At 36.4% G+C, this 15,986-nt stretch overlaps 1 protein-coding gene across 2 annotated transcripts in view; it reads left to right on the top strand.

Annotated features, from left to right (window-relative positions):
• FNIP1 (folliculin interacting protein 1) overlaps positions 1 to 15,986 on the top strand; it is a 120,083-nt gene that overhangs the window by 59,056 nt on the left and 45,041 nt on the right. Inside the window, exons 4-10 of one of the 2 annotated variants that reach the window (XM_043465977.1) lie at positions 2,632 to 2,732; positions 2,989 to 3,063; positions 3,973 to 4,064; positions 9,308 to 9,391; positions 10,574 to 10,645; positions 11,550 to 11,685; positions 14,552 to 14,753. In XM_043465977.1, coding sequence (XP_043321912.1) covers positions 2,632 to 2,732; positions 2,989 to 3,063; positions 3,973 to 4,064; positions 9,308 to 9,391; positions 10,574 to 10,645; positions 11,550 to 11,685; positions 14,552 to 14,753 — 762 coding nt within the window. The remainder of the gene's footprint in view (positions 1 to 2,631; positions 2,733 to 2,988; positions 3,064 to 3,972; positions 4,065 to 9,307; positions 9,392 to 10,573; positions 10,646 to 11,549; positions 11,686 to 14,551; positions 14,754 to 15,986) is intronic. The other variant, XM_043465979.1, reaches the window with a different exon arrangement.

Here is a 15,986-nt window from a genome sequence, read left to right as displayed (position 1 = left end):
TTACAGATTATTGCATTCAGCAGTGAATACTTACAAAGAATTGACCTTTCAAATAAAAAAAAAATCTTTTTAAAAAAAATTAAAGAAAATAACATTTTCTTAATTATAACCTTAATTATAGATTATATCACATTAAAATATATAACACATCAGTGACAGTCATGATAACTATTTGGTATGAGAACAGATAGAACTTTTGATAGCAAGCTATTGATACCTGGTTTTATAAAATTTAGGTACCAATTTATTTTTACTGCATTTTGCCTCCTGAGGGTTCTTTTCTACTTTTATATTAAAATGTATAAATGCTTTGATATTTAAACTTGTGTAGCTTGCTTAATAGAAGAAATACTATTTTTAGTCAAAATAAAATAGGTTAGATGCATTGTAACAGAAATGAGCTTGTAAGAGAAAATTCTCATTTCTGTCGTTATCCAGAAGCAATTTAGGTTGCCAAGAAAGACTGGTATAGTTGATCTTAAAAGAAAAACAGACTACTACATAATTTAAAAAATTATTCTACTCTTTCTAAACTGTTCTTAATTCCCAAACTTCCGGCCTGGAAAAAAAAATTTTGTTTTAACCAAATTCCAAGAATAGATGAGTTGCTTCTTTTAGTAACCTAGGTATATCAAAAATGACCTTTTTCCCTTAAAAAATAACTTTGTGCCTTTATTAAAACAAAATTAAGACTACAGCACCAAGTAAGAAAAAATGTCAATGAATGTATAAAAACAAATATAAAAAATAATATGTATAATGAAATGGGTTGCTATTTGAAGTTGCTCTTAAGAAAGATGACAGAATGTAAATATACAGATTTTTGAACCCAGGCAGATAGTAAACAAGCAAAAGAGTAAAAGGAATCACGTTATATTTATTCCCTGGCTTCCACTTGTAAAATGGGGGTCCTCATCACTTTATTGTTATCTTTAGAAGAATCTTTTAATTATTTTTAAATGTGAAGTGAAGTGTTAGTCATTCAGTCGTGTCTGACTCTATGTGACCCCAGGGACGGTAGTCTGTCAGGCTCCTCTGTCCATGGAATTCTCCAGGCAAGAGTACTGGAGTGGGTTGCCATTTCCTTCTCCAGTTATTTTTAAAAACTCCTCTGGAGTTTTTTTTTAAAAATTATTTTTAAAAACTCCTCTAATTTTTTATTTCCCGTGGTAGAATGACTTAGTGAAATTTGTACATGATCCTTATTTGCTATCTTAGTTATTAGGTCCTCTTCCTTATCAGTTGTTTTATTATATAATTGTATTGGTTAGTAATTGCATTGGGTCATCCTGTGAAACAGTGATTTTCTTCATATGGCAAGTCTGGAGAGAGGCCATCTAGGCACAATGATGTATGGGCTTCAAGATGGCCTCAGAGACTGAGGCTTGCTTATCTTTCTACTTAAACAGAACTAACAGGTACGTACTTGTTGCCTTGTTGTCCTCTTACAGCATCTCCATCTATAGTGATTTCGATTTCTAGTCCATTGATCAAGACTGTGTTGGATGCATATAAATGGATAGTTCTCAAAGCTACCACTATAACCATCTATAGTGATTTCGATTTCTAGTCCATTGATCAAGACTGTGTTGGATGCATATAAATGGATAGTTCTCAAAGCTACCACTATAACCATTGGTTTAACTCTTTGAATATAGAGACCAACTCTAAACTTCCTATCTGCAAGGGAGGCTCTGAAATGCAATTTTTTTCACTTGGGCACATTGCTTCCCTGAAATGAATTGGACTTCAGAAAATAAGGAATAAGATATTTGATGGGTTGGTGGGTAACTAGTAGTGTTTGCTGTAGTATCTAAGTAGTAACCAAACGGACGAGTCAGTTGTTAGGTTTTTTTGACTCCTATGAGGACAATTAAAGAATAATTGAAAGGAATAACTTTTAAAACAGAATTCTTTATAAACAAGACATTCTGATGTTTAAAGTAAGTGTTTTTTAAAGAATGTAAAATATGTCCAAATTACCCTTTTTGTGATTGCCTGTTTTTGTACGGTAGGAATGATAAAATCTGTTCAGCATGTTCAGTGCATTCTACTTCTTGTTATCTGCCCTGGAGAAACATTGCATATGCATAATAGATGGTTAAAAATATTTATTTGAGCATTATTTGTAATAGCAAAAAACAGGAAGTGACTTGAATACTGTCACTAAGGGGAATTGGCTTGATAAACTGGTATTTTCATATAGCAGAACACTACGCAGCTCTTAAAAAGACTCTGTGTAACAATATGCTTAGATCTGTAAGACTGTGTAAAATGAAGAAAATCAAGCTGCAGAACAGTATATACAATGTGAAATAACAAAAAAAAAACATTGTGTAGAATAACTGCAGTGAGAGCTGTGGAACTGTGTGTGTGTGCTCAGTCGTGGACTGTAGCCTGACAGGCTTCTCTGTCCATGGTATTTTCCAGGCAAGAATACTGGAGTAGGTTGCCATTTTCGCCTCCAGGTATCTTCCTAACCCAGGGACTGAACCTGGATCTCCTGCGTCTCCTGCAGTAGAGGCAGATCCTTTTCCACTGAGCTATTGTGGAGAAGTTTTTAATAAAAATTAGTATTCAAAATAGGTTTTAAATTCAGCGATTTTGTTAATGTTTATGCTTATTGTTTAGGGTTCTCGGTGCTCTTCTGATGCCAATATGCTTGGAGAGATGATGTTTGGCTCAGTAGCAATGAGCTACAAAGGATCCACCTTAAAAATTCATCAGATCCGGTGAGGGTTTTCTGATTTCTCTTAATGAATCCATTTAAAAATACTCAGTTTTTGTTAAAGATGGGGTAATTTCTTATAGCCTCCACTCAGAGCATGCCAGATAGTTTATGAAGTTTTATGGGTTTAATGCTACTTCATGGCTATTGTAACTATGCTATAACATCTCTGTGACTTAAACATTTTTATTTATAATAAATTGAAAAGATCCTTGTGTTTCAGTTTTGATTTCTGTCTCTCCGTCTCTTTTTCTTCATAGTTCCCCTCCACAGCTCATGCTCAGCAAAGTTTTTACTGCACGGACTGGCAGCAGCATCTGTGGAAGTCTCAATACGTAAGTAGTTACGGGTGAGAGGAGAAAGGAATTGTTTAAGGTCTGCAAAGTATGAAAGCTAGTAAGCTGCTTTTAGGACTGCAGTGTAAATTCAGATTTTCTTCTATCCCTTAGGTTTGAAAGTTAATGGAAGCCAGATTTTCCCTCCTAGCTCTATTGAAATATACCATGATTTGATATAGTTATATGTTGCAGAATGATTACTCCCATAGCCTTAGCTAACACTGCCATCGTCACATAATTGCCATTTATTTTTTTGTGGTGAGAATTTTTTAAGATTTACTCTGTTAGCAACTTTCCAGTATTGATAATGCAGTATTATTAGTTAGTGGTACATTAGACACTCAGAACTTGTTAATTTTATAACTGAAAGTTTGTACCCTTTGACCATTATGTTCCCTTTTCCTCTCCTCCCAGTCCTTGGTAACCATCACTTTGCTCTCTGTGTTTGGATTTTTATTTTTAAATTAAAACAAGTTTTTAAAATTTGTATTTATTTTAATCTTTTGGTTGTGCCTCATAGCTCCCAGTATGTTAGCTCCACATTCTGAAGGACCAACTATGTTGTTGCAAATGGTAGGCTTTCCTCTTTTTCTCATGACTGAATACTACTCCAGTGTCTACACACACACACAAAAACACGACAGTCTTTACTATCCATTCATCTGTTGACAAACACTTGGGTTTAACTATTCCAATAAAATTTTATTTGTAGAAACAGGCAGCAGGCTTAATTTAACCCTCAGGCTGTACCCAACCCCTGATTTAAATGACTAGTTTATAGTAGTGATAGGGAAACTTAAAATAAATATAATGTTTTACACTTAAAATTTTATTGAGGTATACAAAGAATTGCCATTAAGAACATAAAATAGGTTTGGTATTCATTTTTTTCCTCCTTCACCCTAGGCTTCAAGACAGTCTTGAATTCATTAATCAGGACAACAGTACATTAAAGGCTGATAATAACACAGTCATTAATGGACTACTTGGAAATATAGGTAAAATGGTTTTGTATGTTTTAAAAATGTTCTTACTAATGTAGATCTGCTAGAACCCCAAAGGATTTCAAATACTAGAAGTGGAAAAGGGACTTAAATTGCAAGTATTTATAATATTTGTATTATTTGAAAAATATAATTTTCTTATATTTGAACATAGAATTTATTTTGTATCTGAAAAAAGGGGACTGCTGAAGAAATATCTGATTTTTTTTTCTTTTTTATTTATTTATTTATTTTTATTATTATTTTTTTTTTTCCAGTGGGTTTTGTCATACATTGATATGAATCAGCCATGGATTTACATGTATTCCCAATCCCAATCCCCCCTCCCACCTCCCTCTCCACCCGATTCCTCTGGGTCTTCCCAGTGCACCAGGCCGGAGCACTTGTCTCATGCATCCCACCTGGGCTGGTGATCTGTTTCACCATAGATAGTATACATGCTGTTCTTTTGAAATAGCCCACCCTCACATTCTCCCACAAAGTTCAAAAGTCTGTTCTGTATTTCTGTGTCTCTTTTTCTGTTTTGCATATAGGGTTATCGTTATCACCTTTCTAAATTCCATATATATGTGTTAGTATGCTGTAATGTTCTTTATCTTTCTGGCTTACTTCACTCTGTATAATGGGCTCCAGCTTCATCCATCTCATTAGGACTGGTTCAAATGAATTCTTTTTAATGGCTGAGTAATATTCCATGGTGTATATGTACCACAGCTTCCTTATCCATTCATCTGCTGATGGGCATCTAGGTTGCTTCCATGTCCTGGCTATTATAAACAGTGCTGCGATGAACATTGGGGTGCACGTGTCTCTTTCAGATCTGGTTTCCTCAGTGTGTATGCCCAGAAGTGGGATTGCTGGGTCATATGGCAGTTCTATTTCCAGTTTTTTAAGAAAATCTCCACACTGTTTTCCATAGCGGCTGTACTAGTTTGCATTCCCACCAACAGTGTAAGAGGGTTCCCTTTTCTCCACACCCTCTCCAGCATTTATTGCTTGTAGACTTTTGGATAGCAGCCATCCTGACTGGCGTGTAATGGTACCTCATTGTGGTTTTGATTTGCATTTCTCTGATAATGAGTGATGTTGAGCATCTTTTCATGTGTTTGTTAGCCATCTGTATGTCTTCTTTGGAGAAATGTCTGTTTAGTTCTTTGGCCCATTTTTTGATTGGGTCATTTATTTTTCTGGAATTGAGCTTCAGGAGTTGCTTGTATATTTTTGAAATATCTGATTTGTCTTTAGTTTTTAATTTTGATGCCTCTTTGAAAAGTACTTTTGTTGGTGTAAAAAGCCCTTACTAGTTCTCTTGAATAGTTCAGCTGAGGGAGACAGGGATTATACTTTCTCCCTTTCTGTTTCCACAACCATATAAAATAATTTTTAAAATGGTGCTTGTTTTTGTGACTTGTAATTCAGATGAGCAGATATTCAAAATTGATTTTTCTTAAGAGATTTATTATAATAGTAGCTCATTTGGTAATTTGGTTAGTTTGTTTTTATTATTTGAAAGTGAAAGTTGCTGAGTCGTGTCTGACTCTTTACCACCCCGTGGACTGTAGCCTGCCAGGCTCCTCTCTCCATGGGATTCATCAGGCAAGGATACTGGAGTGGGTTGCCATGTCCTCCTCCAGGGGATCTTCCCAACCCAGGGATCCAACCCAGGTCTCCCACATTACAGGCAGATTCTTTACCAACTGAACCACCAGGAAAGCCCAGGAATACTGGAGTGGGTAGCCTGTCACTTCTCCAGGGGATCTTCCCGACCCAGGAATTGAACTGGGGTCTCCTACATTGCAGGTGGATTCCTTACCAACTGAGCTACTGGGGAAGACCTTTGTTATTTAAGTTCAGCATTTTAAAGGAACAAACTGTTTCTAAAATTTCTGGTCCTTTGTTGTATCTTAGGAAGATCAGCTAAATTACTTCTGACCATATTTCCAGTGCATAAACAGCTATAGTGTGTCAGAGTAGACAACAGCTAGCATAGGCTGAATATTTTCCTCATTCCCTGTTTAGTAAAAACTTTCATTTGTAATTTCAATCAATAGATATAAGTTATACGTATTAGTTGAAAAGTTTTTTTCTCCCAACTCTAACATTATAGCATTATATATTTTTAATAATTCATGTTCATTCAAAAGCAACCATTTATTAACTACCTACCGTGGGCTAGTTACAATGTCTGACATGTGATTTAGAAAGCATGCATTTTAAAGAAAAATAGAAGTTCTACTGTTTCTTAACTCAATTATTTCATTCATTTTAATAAAGTAAAAATATGACAGAAGTGTTTCTTTTAAATAATTTGACACTTTTCAAAGTTAAAGGGGCTTATTTAAAGCTGTTTAATAATACAAATTCATTATCATGTATAAAGGTAAAGTACACCATAGATACTAGATATACTTAGCTTTTCTGTTTTAATATGGAATACAAAAGTAGTACATTTAACAAAGCATAGACTTTTTCATGAACAGCTTTTTCTTGTACATTCTTAATTGTGAATCAAGGATATTTAATATCATTTCTTATTTTCTTTAAATTTTCAATTAATCAACGAATACTTATCAAGCACTTACTATATGCCAGGCACTCTGCTAGGCCATGAGAAAGCAGTGGTGAACACAGTTCCTGCCTCAGTGGATTTATAGTTAGTGAAATTGTATACTGTGATACAGTATTCAATTATAGTATACTGTAGTTAATTCTTGGGTAAGACTAAGAGCATGATGTGTTAGAAATGAGCAGGAACACCATGTTCAGTTTTAGAGAGTCAGAAAAAGCTTTCTTAAGGAAGTGAGCTTAAACTTGAAGAATTTGCCTGACAGTTGGGAGAAGAAATGTCCTAGGAAAAAGCAATAGCATGTTCATAGATGTAAGTGCAACAGATACATTGAGTGTAGAAAGAATGTGAATAAATCAATGTGGGTGGAGCACGGTGTGAATATGAGTTAAAGGAAGTGAAAAGAAGTAAAGAAATGAGCAAGAGTCAGATCATGATGGAGATTGTGGGCTGCCACACTGAGAAATTTCAAGTTGTTCTTTGAGCAGTTGGGTGCCAGACAGAATGTGTTAGTTTGGGTCTTCCACATGATTTTTAACAGGTTCCAAGACAAAATTAAACATGCACAGATTTTAGTATTAATAAATAATAATATTTATTATTATTTAGTGAGAGAAATGAAGAGGAAGCTGGGAAGGGTTCAGAGAACCCTCAGATTATGGTGTAAGTTTGACCTTGATTGAAAGAGAGGAATAAAAGCTTGAGTGGACATGTTTCAGCATGCCACACTAGTCCAGGGAAGGTTTGATAAGGCTGTGGACAAGTCTTTGAGTTATACTTGGTTGTCAGAAGTGACCCATGTCTTGCTAAAATGGGCTTTACCTTGTCATACCTGCTGTGTTCAGTCATCGACTAGGAGCACGCTGTGGGGTATGTGACCTTGCCCAAATCTGGCAATGGATTTAAAAACACAGCAGCTGGGGTGCTTGGCCAATTTCCATTCTTATAGCTGGAGAGCTTTGTGGTGCATTCTCAAGGCCACCACAGAGGAGTTTTCAGAATATAGAAACATGATCAGATCAGATTTGTATCTGCAAAAGAATATTCTATTTGCTTTGGAAAATGACTCAGATGAGTCAGTGGGTTTGAGAAAGGACCCATGTTAGAAGACTGCTTATAATAGTCCAAGTGACACATAATGGGGACCTAGAATAAGATTGTGTCAGTGAGGATAAAGAGTTGTTGAGAAGTTTGTTGGGAAAAGTACACCAATAATAACATGTAACCCCATGAAAGGGTTGCAGGGTCCCTGTAGAGGGTCCTTGGACCACATTTTCAGAACTGTTGAACTACAGGATTAGATATATGGGGAGAAGGGAGAAGTGTTCTGACGGTATTTAAATGTTGATGGAAAAGGAGGTTTATAAGGAGAATGAGGTTGGAAATAGAGGTGATACTGGTAAAGTGAGATTTTTGAAAGGTCTAGCTGATGTAGAAGAATAAGCTTTGAAAGGGAGGGAACGAGGGACATCTCAGGATTTTTCACTAAGGCCTCACAAAAAGAAAGGCTTGAATAGTGTTACCTGTTATCGCTGCTCAGGCAGGAAGGAGGCAGGGATGAGTAAGAATTAAGTTTGGAGATGGCAGTGTAGGAAAAGGAAAGTTCCCATATCTTGATTCTTCCTGTGTACGTGCATATACATATGCATACTGTAGGAGACAAAGTCATATACTCAGACTAAGGAAGAGTAAGGAATGAGATTGAAGAGAGCAGGTAAGTTTTGAGGTAAATAGGAAAAGTTGAAGAAAGAACTGAACAATGAAACATGGAAGGATTGCTGCACATTCACTGTAATTATAGAAACTCTTGTCACAGAAAAATGCATATTAACAATTTAAAAATATCTTTGTCACTTTTTAAAACAGTAAAGCTGTTAGTTCTGTGCTAGATCAACCGCCTAGATGGCTCTTTAGGCCATCTGGATTAAACCTAACTAAAAAGTATCTCAGGTGCTTGCTTCCAGGCTGTAATGTTAAGCTTTCTTGGTCTTCAGACTCTTAGCTTCTCTTGGTCAAGTGTGTGGCAGCTACTACCTTGAGCAGCTGGGAGTCTGGCCCTGACAGCCTGCATTGGCTTTCCTGCTTCCATAGTGGCTGACCTCTGCTCTAGGAACTCTGGTTTCTCCCATTAATTTATAATTTATCACTAGTTTAGAAAAATCAGATTAATACTTATTTGTCAGTAGACCCCTTTTCTTTATTTGCTCTTTGTTTTATGTTGTGTTCAGTTTTTTCAGCCAAGTGCTTAGGTGGTTTCCTTAATTTTAGCTACACAATACTGTAATATTAAAATTGACTTTTTAAAGGATAAATACATTTGGCAAATATCAAATTATGTATATAACATCACTGTGCTTTTTTAATCTTTAAAAATTTTGTTTTAGATGAGAAGGGATTGGACATTTAAAATAATTTTTACCTTATATAGTGGAAGTTTATTTTATATGTGGACTTAATAGGCATGAAATTGTTATGGTGTCATAAGCCATGGCCAGAGGGAAACCATCCTGTTTCAAAAATAGGAAGTCAGCTTGAATTATTCTTACTTAAAGGTTTCCATTCATATCTGTTGGTCTGCTTTTGTGCTGCCTTAGCTCACCTTTTATTCCTGACGCATTGTGGCTTCTCTAACAGCCCTCTTTCATATGTATTTTACGTTTTTGCCATGTAGGTCTTTCACAGTTCTGCAGCCCCAGGCGGGCATTCTCTGAACAGGGTCCGCTCCGCCTGATCAGGAGCGCCTCTTTCTTTGCAGGTTTGCCATGTGCTGTGTGGGTAGACTAGTTGGTGTGCCCCAGCGGCTAGAATTTGTAGTTACGCCGTGGAAACAAGAGAGTAGAGAAATGCATTTGGGGAAGGTGTGCAGTTAAGAAAGTGTTGCTTAGGAAGTTTCAGAACTCAACATCTTTCTACTGAATGTGTTACTAAGGTTTCCAGAAGCTGAGTTATCAGTAGAAACGACGTTTCATGAAGTTTCAGTGTGTCATTTCTTGCCTCATTATGTAATAATGATTTTAACTTTAGAATCCTAAACCAAAATACAGTATGAACATTATTTCTTAAAATACCAGTTGAATTTCTAATGTGGTACTATCTTGTTTCCATGGCTGAGTAGCTTTTGTATCATATAGTTCATCAATCACAGAAAATACTCTTACTGTTGTTGTGCAATTTCTGATCTACACTATTCCATAAGAATGATTTCTCTTGGAGCTAAGATTTAGGTGAACAAGCACTGTTATATTCTATAAAAGGCATCTCTGACTATATTTCTTTATATTGATATCACTAAATAGATGATTGTAGACTGTGTTCATGCTTCTGTATCCAGGAAGTTGTATCCAACTTCTTGTTTTAATTAGTATATATTTTCCTTAAAAATATAAGTAATGTATATATATTATAGAAAATTTGGAAAATACAAGAAATAGGCAAAAAATATGTATTAGCCATCTTGTCAACCGGAAATAACTCCTTAGTTTTTGTTTGTTTTAAAAAGAAATTGGGACTATACTGTTCAGTTTTCTTAATTTTTATTGTAGAATTTTAAAACATACATTTATATAGACAGAACAGTAGGTTAACCATCATATGCCAATCACTTAGCCTCAGAAACCATTGTTCTTACTGGTCAGTAGCTTGCCTTTTTATCATTTAGTAGTATATTGTGAATATATTCCATGTCATTGAATGTGCTTCTAAAATGCTTATTTTAGTCACCCTTTGCTTCTTTATATTTTATGTCACAGATTGTTTTCACGTAGATCTCAAAGCTTGTTCAACTGAATAATAGCTCTTGGTGTTGGGTTTGTGCCATGCTGTTGAAAAAAATAAAGGAATGCAATGAGATGAGCATGATTTAGTTTGCTATTTTAAAAGGAACATCAACCTGAACAGCACTGTGTTTTATAAGTCACAGTTTTGTCTTGATTCACAGTTCACAGCAACCCAATGGACATGCCTGGAAGAGAACTGAATGAGGACAGAGACAGCGGCATAGCACGCTCTGGTAATGACAGGTTCATGTATTAATCTGGATTTTTATGAGATCACTGTTTCCTGATATTGATTTCCTTTTTAATCTTTTTTTAATCATTTAATTTTATGTGTACAGTTTGTTGGTATTGATATTAGCCTAACAAGAGAATTGTAGAAACAGCAGAGATAAGTATTTTAAATTAAAATTTTTTTCATGTTTAATAGTAAAAATGTGCCTGATGGAGCATGGCCTGGATGAATACACACTCAGTCAGAAGAATAGTATTGCTCAAGAGACTGCTTAAATAGCATAGTAGAAAAAATGTATTTGCTTTTATCTGTTTTCTCCTAACTGGGTTTAAAATGTCAGACTGTCTCTTGCCCAGAGAAACTTAGGTATTTTGAACCAGTGTTATACATATTTTTCTGAGATATCTACTCTTCCAAAATTTGTCTGACAAAATTTTATTAAAACGTTCAGAGGATTTAAGAAAAAACAAAAAAACACCCACCCAGATTATATCCTTAAAGAGCACAGGTTCTAATGAGAGATTAGTGAGAAAAATAATCTTAGTTTATTGTGTGAAGTGTTCTGTGATAAACCTGTGCAGAGAGGCTCATCTAAGCTTGGAGACAGTGTCATCACCAAAGGATTGTTTGAAAATAGCATTTTCTTCTGGAGTAGGGTGGGAAAAAGTAAGGATGGCAAAAGGATATGAGGATCTCTTACTGAATTACTTTTATTATGTGATTTTTTTTTTTCTGGGACCTTGCTCCAACAATGATTTATATTTTTTTAATGGAGATTTTAGAGCTTCATTCAGCAAAATGGAAATTTTGAGTCACCATTATTAAATTTGTTAAAAAGAAATTTGTTCCTGTTTTTAGTTATTACTAAATTAAAAATTGTACTTGTTCTTATTCTGACTTGACAGCATCTCTCAGCAGCTTGCTTATTACACCATTTCCCTCTCCAAACTCCTCACTTACCCGAAGTTGTGCCAGCAGCTACCAGCGACGCTGGCGACGTAGCCAAACAACAAGTTTAGAGAATGGGGTATTTCCTAGATGGTAAGTTGGAACTTTTATTTTACCACAAGATTGAATAGTTCCCTAAACACAATTTTGTATGTTAAGAGCCTGGACTTGTATTTTGTATTTTTAAAGTCTACAACTGGAAAATTTTACAGTGTATTACTTTTTAAAAAATTGTGTTAAGTTATGCATACCATACAATATACAGTTTTAACCATTATTAGCAGTGTAGTTCAGTGGTGTTAAGTACCTTCACATTGTTGTACATCCATGACCATTCACATTTAGAACTGTTTTTATCTACCCCAACTGAACCCCCCATGAGTCCATGGGGTCACAAAGAGTTGGACATGACTGAGCGACTGAACTGAACCGCTGTAGATTCCTTCCTCCCTTTAGCCCCTGGCAACTACTGTGCTATATTTTTCTTTGTAAATTTGACTGCTCTGCTGCTGCTGCTAAGTCACTTCAGTCGTGTCCGACTCTGTGTGTCCCCATAGACGGCAGCCCACCAGGCTCCCCCGTCCCTGGGTTTCTCCTGGCAAGAACACTGGAGTGGGTTGCCATTTCCTTCTCCAGTGCATGAAAGTGAAAAGTGAAAGTGAAGTTGCTCAGTCGTGTCCAACTCTTGCATTTCTCTAATGGCTAGTGATTGGAAGGAAAGTTTTGACCCACCTAGATAGTGTATTAAGAAGCAGAGACATTACTTTGCCAACAAAGGCCTGTCTAGTCAAGGCTATGGTTTTTCCAGTGGTCATGTAAGAATGTGAGAGTTGGACTGTGAAGAAAGCTGAGTGCTGAAGAATTGATGCTTTTGAACTGTGGTGTTGGAGAAGACTCCTGAGAGTCCCTTGGACTGCAAGGAGATCCAACCAGTCCATCCTAAAGGAGATCAGTCCTGGATGTTCATTGGAAGGACTGATGCTGAAGCTGAAACTCCAGTACTTTGGCCACCTCATGTGAAGAGTTGACTCACTGGAAAAGACACTGATGCTGGGAGGGATTGGGGGCAGGAGGAGAAGGGGACGACAGAGGATGAGATGGCTGGATGGCATCACCGACTCCATGGACATGAGTTTGAGTAAACTCCGGGAGTTGGTGATGGACAGGGAGGCCCGGCGTGCTGCGATTCATGGGGTAGCAAAGAGTCAGACACGACTGAGCGACTGAACTGAACTGAATGGCTAGTGATGTTGTTTTCATATGCTTTTGGTCATGTGTTTGTTTTCTTTGGAGATATGTCTGTTCAGGTGTTTTACTCATTTTTTAATCAGGTGTGTTGTTGTTGAATTGTAGTAGTTCTTTATATACTTCTGGATATCAGTCCCTTATCAGATACATGTTTTGAAATATTTTATCCCATTCCATTGGTTGTCTTTTTATTCTGTTGATAACGTCTTTTCGTACGCGTGCATTTGTGTTCAGTCACTTGGTCGTATCTGACCCTGGACTCCGTGACCCTATGGACTATAGCCCGCCAGGCTCCTCTGTCCATGACATTTCCCAGGCAAGAATACTGGAGCAGGTTGCCATTCCCTCCTCCAGGAGATCTTCCTGACCCAGGGATTGAACTTGCATCTCTTTCACTGGCAGGCAGATTCTTTTATCACTGAGCCACCTAGGAAACTGCTTTAGATACACAACAGTTAACTAATTTCTGTGTTGCCCAATGTATTTTTTTCCTTTGTTGCTATACTTTTGGTGTCATCCAAGAAATCACTACCAAATCCAATGTCATGAAGCTTTTATCCTATATTTTCTTTTAAGGGTTAAATAGTTTTAACTCTTCTGTTTTGGTTGTTGGTCCAATTATTGCATGCTTTGATATTCTAGTTTTTCATGTTTCTATTTTGGCAAATTCATTCTTGAAAATTTTTTTTTTAATCTGTATTAAGTATAAGTAAAGATGATGAAACTTGATTCCTTTTTTATTCACTCCCTTTATTCCTTCATCTTTGACTTTACTTTTGGAATCAAAAGGGGAGAAGTAGATTCTAGAACAGTGAAGAGATTAGACTCATCTATAAACCTTGAAATTCAGGCTTACTTTTTTTCAGTTTAGTCGCTCAGTTGTGTCCGACTCTTTGCTACCCCATGGACTGCAGCACGCCAGGCCTCCCTGTCTATCACTAACTCCCAGAGTTTACTCAAATTCACGTCCATTGAGTCGGTGATGCCATCCAACCATATCATCTTCTGTCACCCCCTTTTCCTTCCGCCTTCAATCTTTCCCAGCGTCAGGGTCTTTCCCAATGAGTCAGTTCTTTGCATCAGCTGGCCAAAGTATTGGAGTTTCAGCATCATCATCAGTCCTTCCAATGACTATTCAGGACTGATTTCCTTTAGGATGGACTGGTTTGATCTCCCTGCAGTCCAAGCGACTCTCAAGAGTCTTCCCCAACACCACAGTTCAAAAGCATCGTATCTTTGGTGCTCAGCTTTCTTTACAGTCCAACTCTCACATCCATACACGACTACTGGAAAAACCATAGCTTTGACTAGATGGACCTTTGGTGGCAAAATAATGTCTCTGCTTTTTAAAATGCTGTCTAGGTTGGTCATAGCTGTTCTTCCAAGGAGCAAGCGTCTTTTAATTTCATGGCTACAGTCACCATCTGCAGTGATTTTGGAGCCCCCCAAAAATGAAGTCTGTCACTGTTTTCATAATTGAACAAAAATGTTCCCAATCTGACTCTATTGAAGTTTCTTACAAAAATATGAATATAAAGGAATAGCCAATATATTTCTCTAAGATATACATAATTGATATGAATTTTTAGATTTATGTGATAGAACACTGCAAGACCTTTAACTTGCCTACATTTAATTACTAAGGAGATCGAATTGTGAATTTAATCATTTTCATATTTTTAAAATAAAAAAAAACATATTTATTTTTAAGGTCTATAGAAGAAAGCTTTAATCTGTCAGATGAAAGCTGTGGCCCTAACCCAGGAATTGTGAGGAAAAAGAAGATTGCAATTGGGGTAATCTTTTCATTATCCAAAGATGAAGATGAAAGTAACAAATTTAATGAATTCTTTTTTTCACATTTTCCTCTGTTTGAAAGCCACATGAACAAATTAAAGAGTGCAATAGAACAGGTAAGCATAACCATGTTTATGGATTGTTTTTATTTTTTATTTTCCTTTGAATCTTATTCTCTTGCTTAAGCCTTGTCTTTATTCATTTGGCAGAAAAATTAACAGACTCTGTGCAGGTACCCTACAAAGTGACCTGGGAGATGCAAAGTAGACTTCAGTTGTTTTTTTTTTTAAATTAAACTTATTATTTTGTATTGGGGTATAGCTGATTAACAATGCTGTGATAATTTCAGGTGAACAGCAAAGGGATTCAGCCATACATGTATGTATCCATTCTCCTCCAAAATTCCCCTCCCATCTAGGCTGCCATATAATATTGACTTTAGTTCTTTTTAAGGAGCTTATTGCCTTAAAAAAGATCTAAGGTCATTTATCCATTCAATAAATAAATATTTGAGGGCCTATAATGTGGCAGGCCTCTTCTAGCAACTGAGGATAAGAGTGAAAAAAAGCAACACTCTAGATCATGGGGCAGCAAACAAATGAATGTATAAGATTTTAGATGGTAATAAGTACTATGAAGAAAAATAAAGGTTTTTATGGAGTGCTGGATGGAGGATTACAAATTTTTATAGGATAGTCAAGAATGCTCCTGATAAAGTCACATGTGACCCAGAGATACAGAGGAAATTGGGTATAACCATCTGAGACAAGAATTTTACAGGTAGAGGCAAAGAAGTAAGCCTGATGCTTGGGCATCAGTAGGGAGGAGTAAGGAGGCCAAAACGGCTAGGTTAGAAGTAGGACTAAATCATGTAGGGCCATACAGGATACCATTGTACGAGCATGGACATATACACTTAAGAAAGATAGGAAGCCATGGGAGTGTTTTGAGCAGGAAAATGACGTGATTCATGAGAATCACTCTTACTGCTGGTGGAGAATAGATCTTCTAGGGGTAAAGTTGGATGCTTTGGGATCAGTTACAAGGCTATTGAAATATAATTCAACTGAGAGATGATGGGTAGTCAAACCAGTTTCATGATGGAATTGGTGAGAAATGGTTGGATTCTGGATATATTTGAAAATAGAGCTAATGAGATTAGCTGATGAACTGAGTTGGAGCTGCAAAAGAATCATGGAGATGAACTGGGATTTTTCTTCTGAGCAGTAAGATGAATAGAATTGCCAGAACTAAAATGGGAAAACTACAAATGGAACAGGTTTGGTGTAAGAGGATCAGGAGTTTGTTTGTGATGCCTCCTGGACATCCAAGTAATTGTGAGTCTAGAG

The sequence above is a fragment of the Cervus canadensis genome, chromosome 4 (assembly GCF_019320065.1).
Source record: "Cervus canadensis isolate Bull #8, Minnesota chromosome 4, ASM1932006v1, whole genome shotgun sequence".
Taxonomy (NCBI): Eukaryota; Metazoa; Chordata; class Mammalia; order Artiodactyla; family Cervidae; genus Cervus; species Cervus canadensis.
Note: the sequence above shows the minus strand (reverse complement) of the source record. Positions and strands in the feature narration are given on the sequence as shown.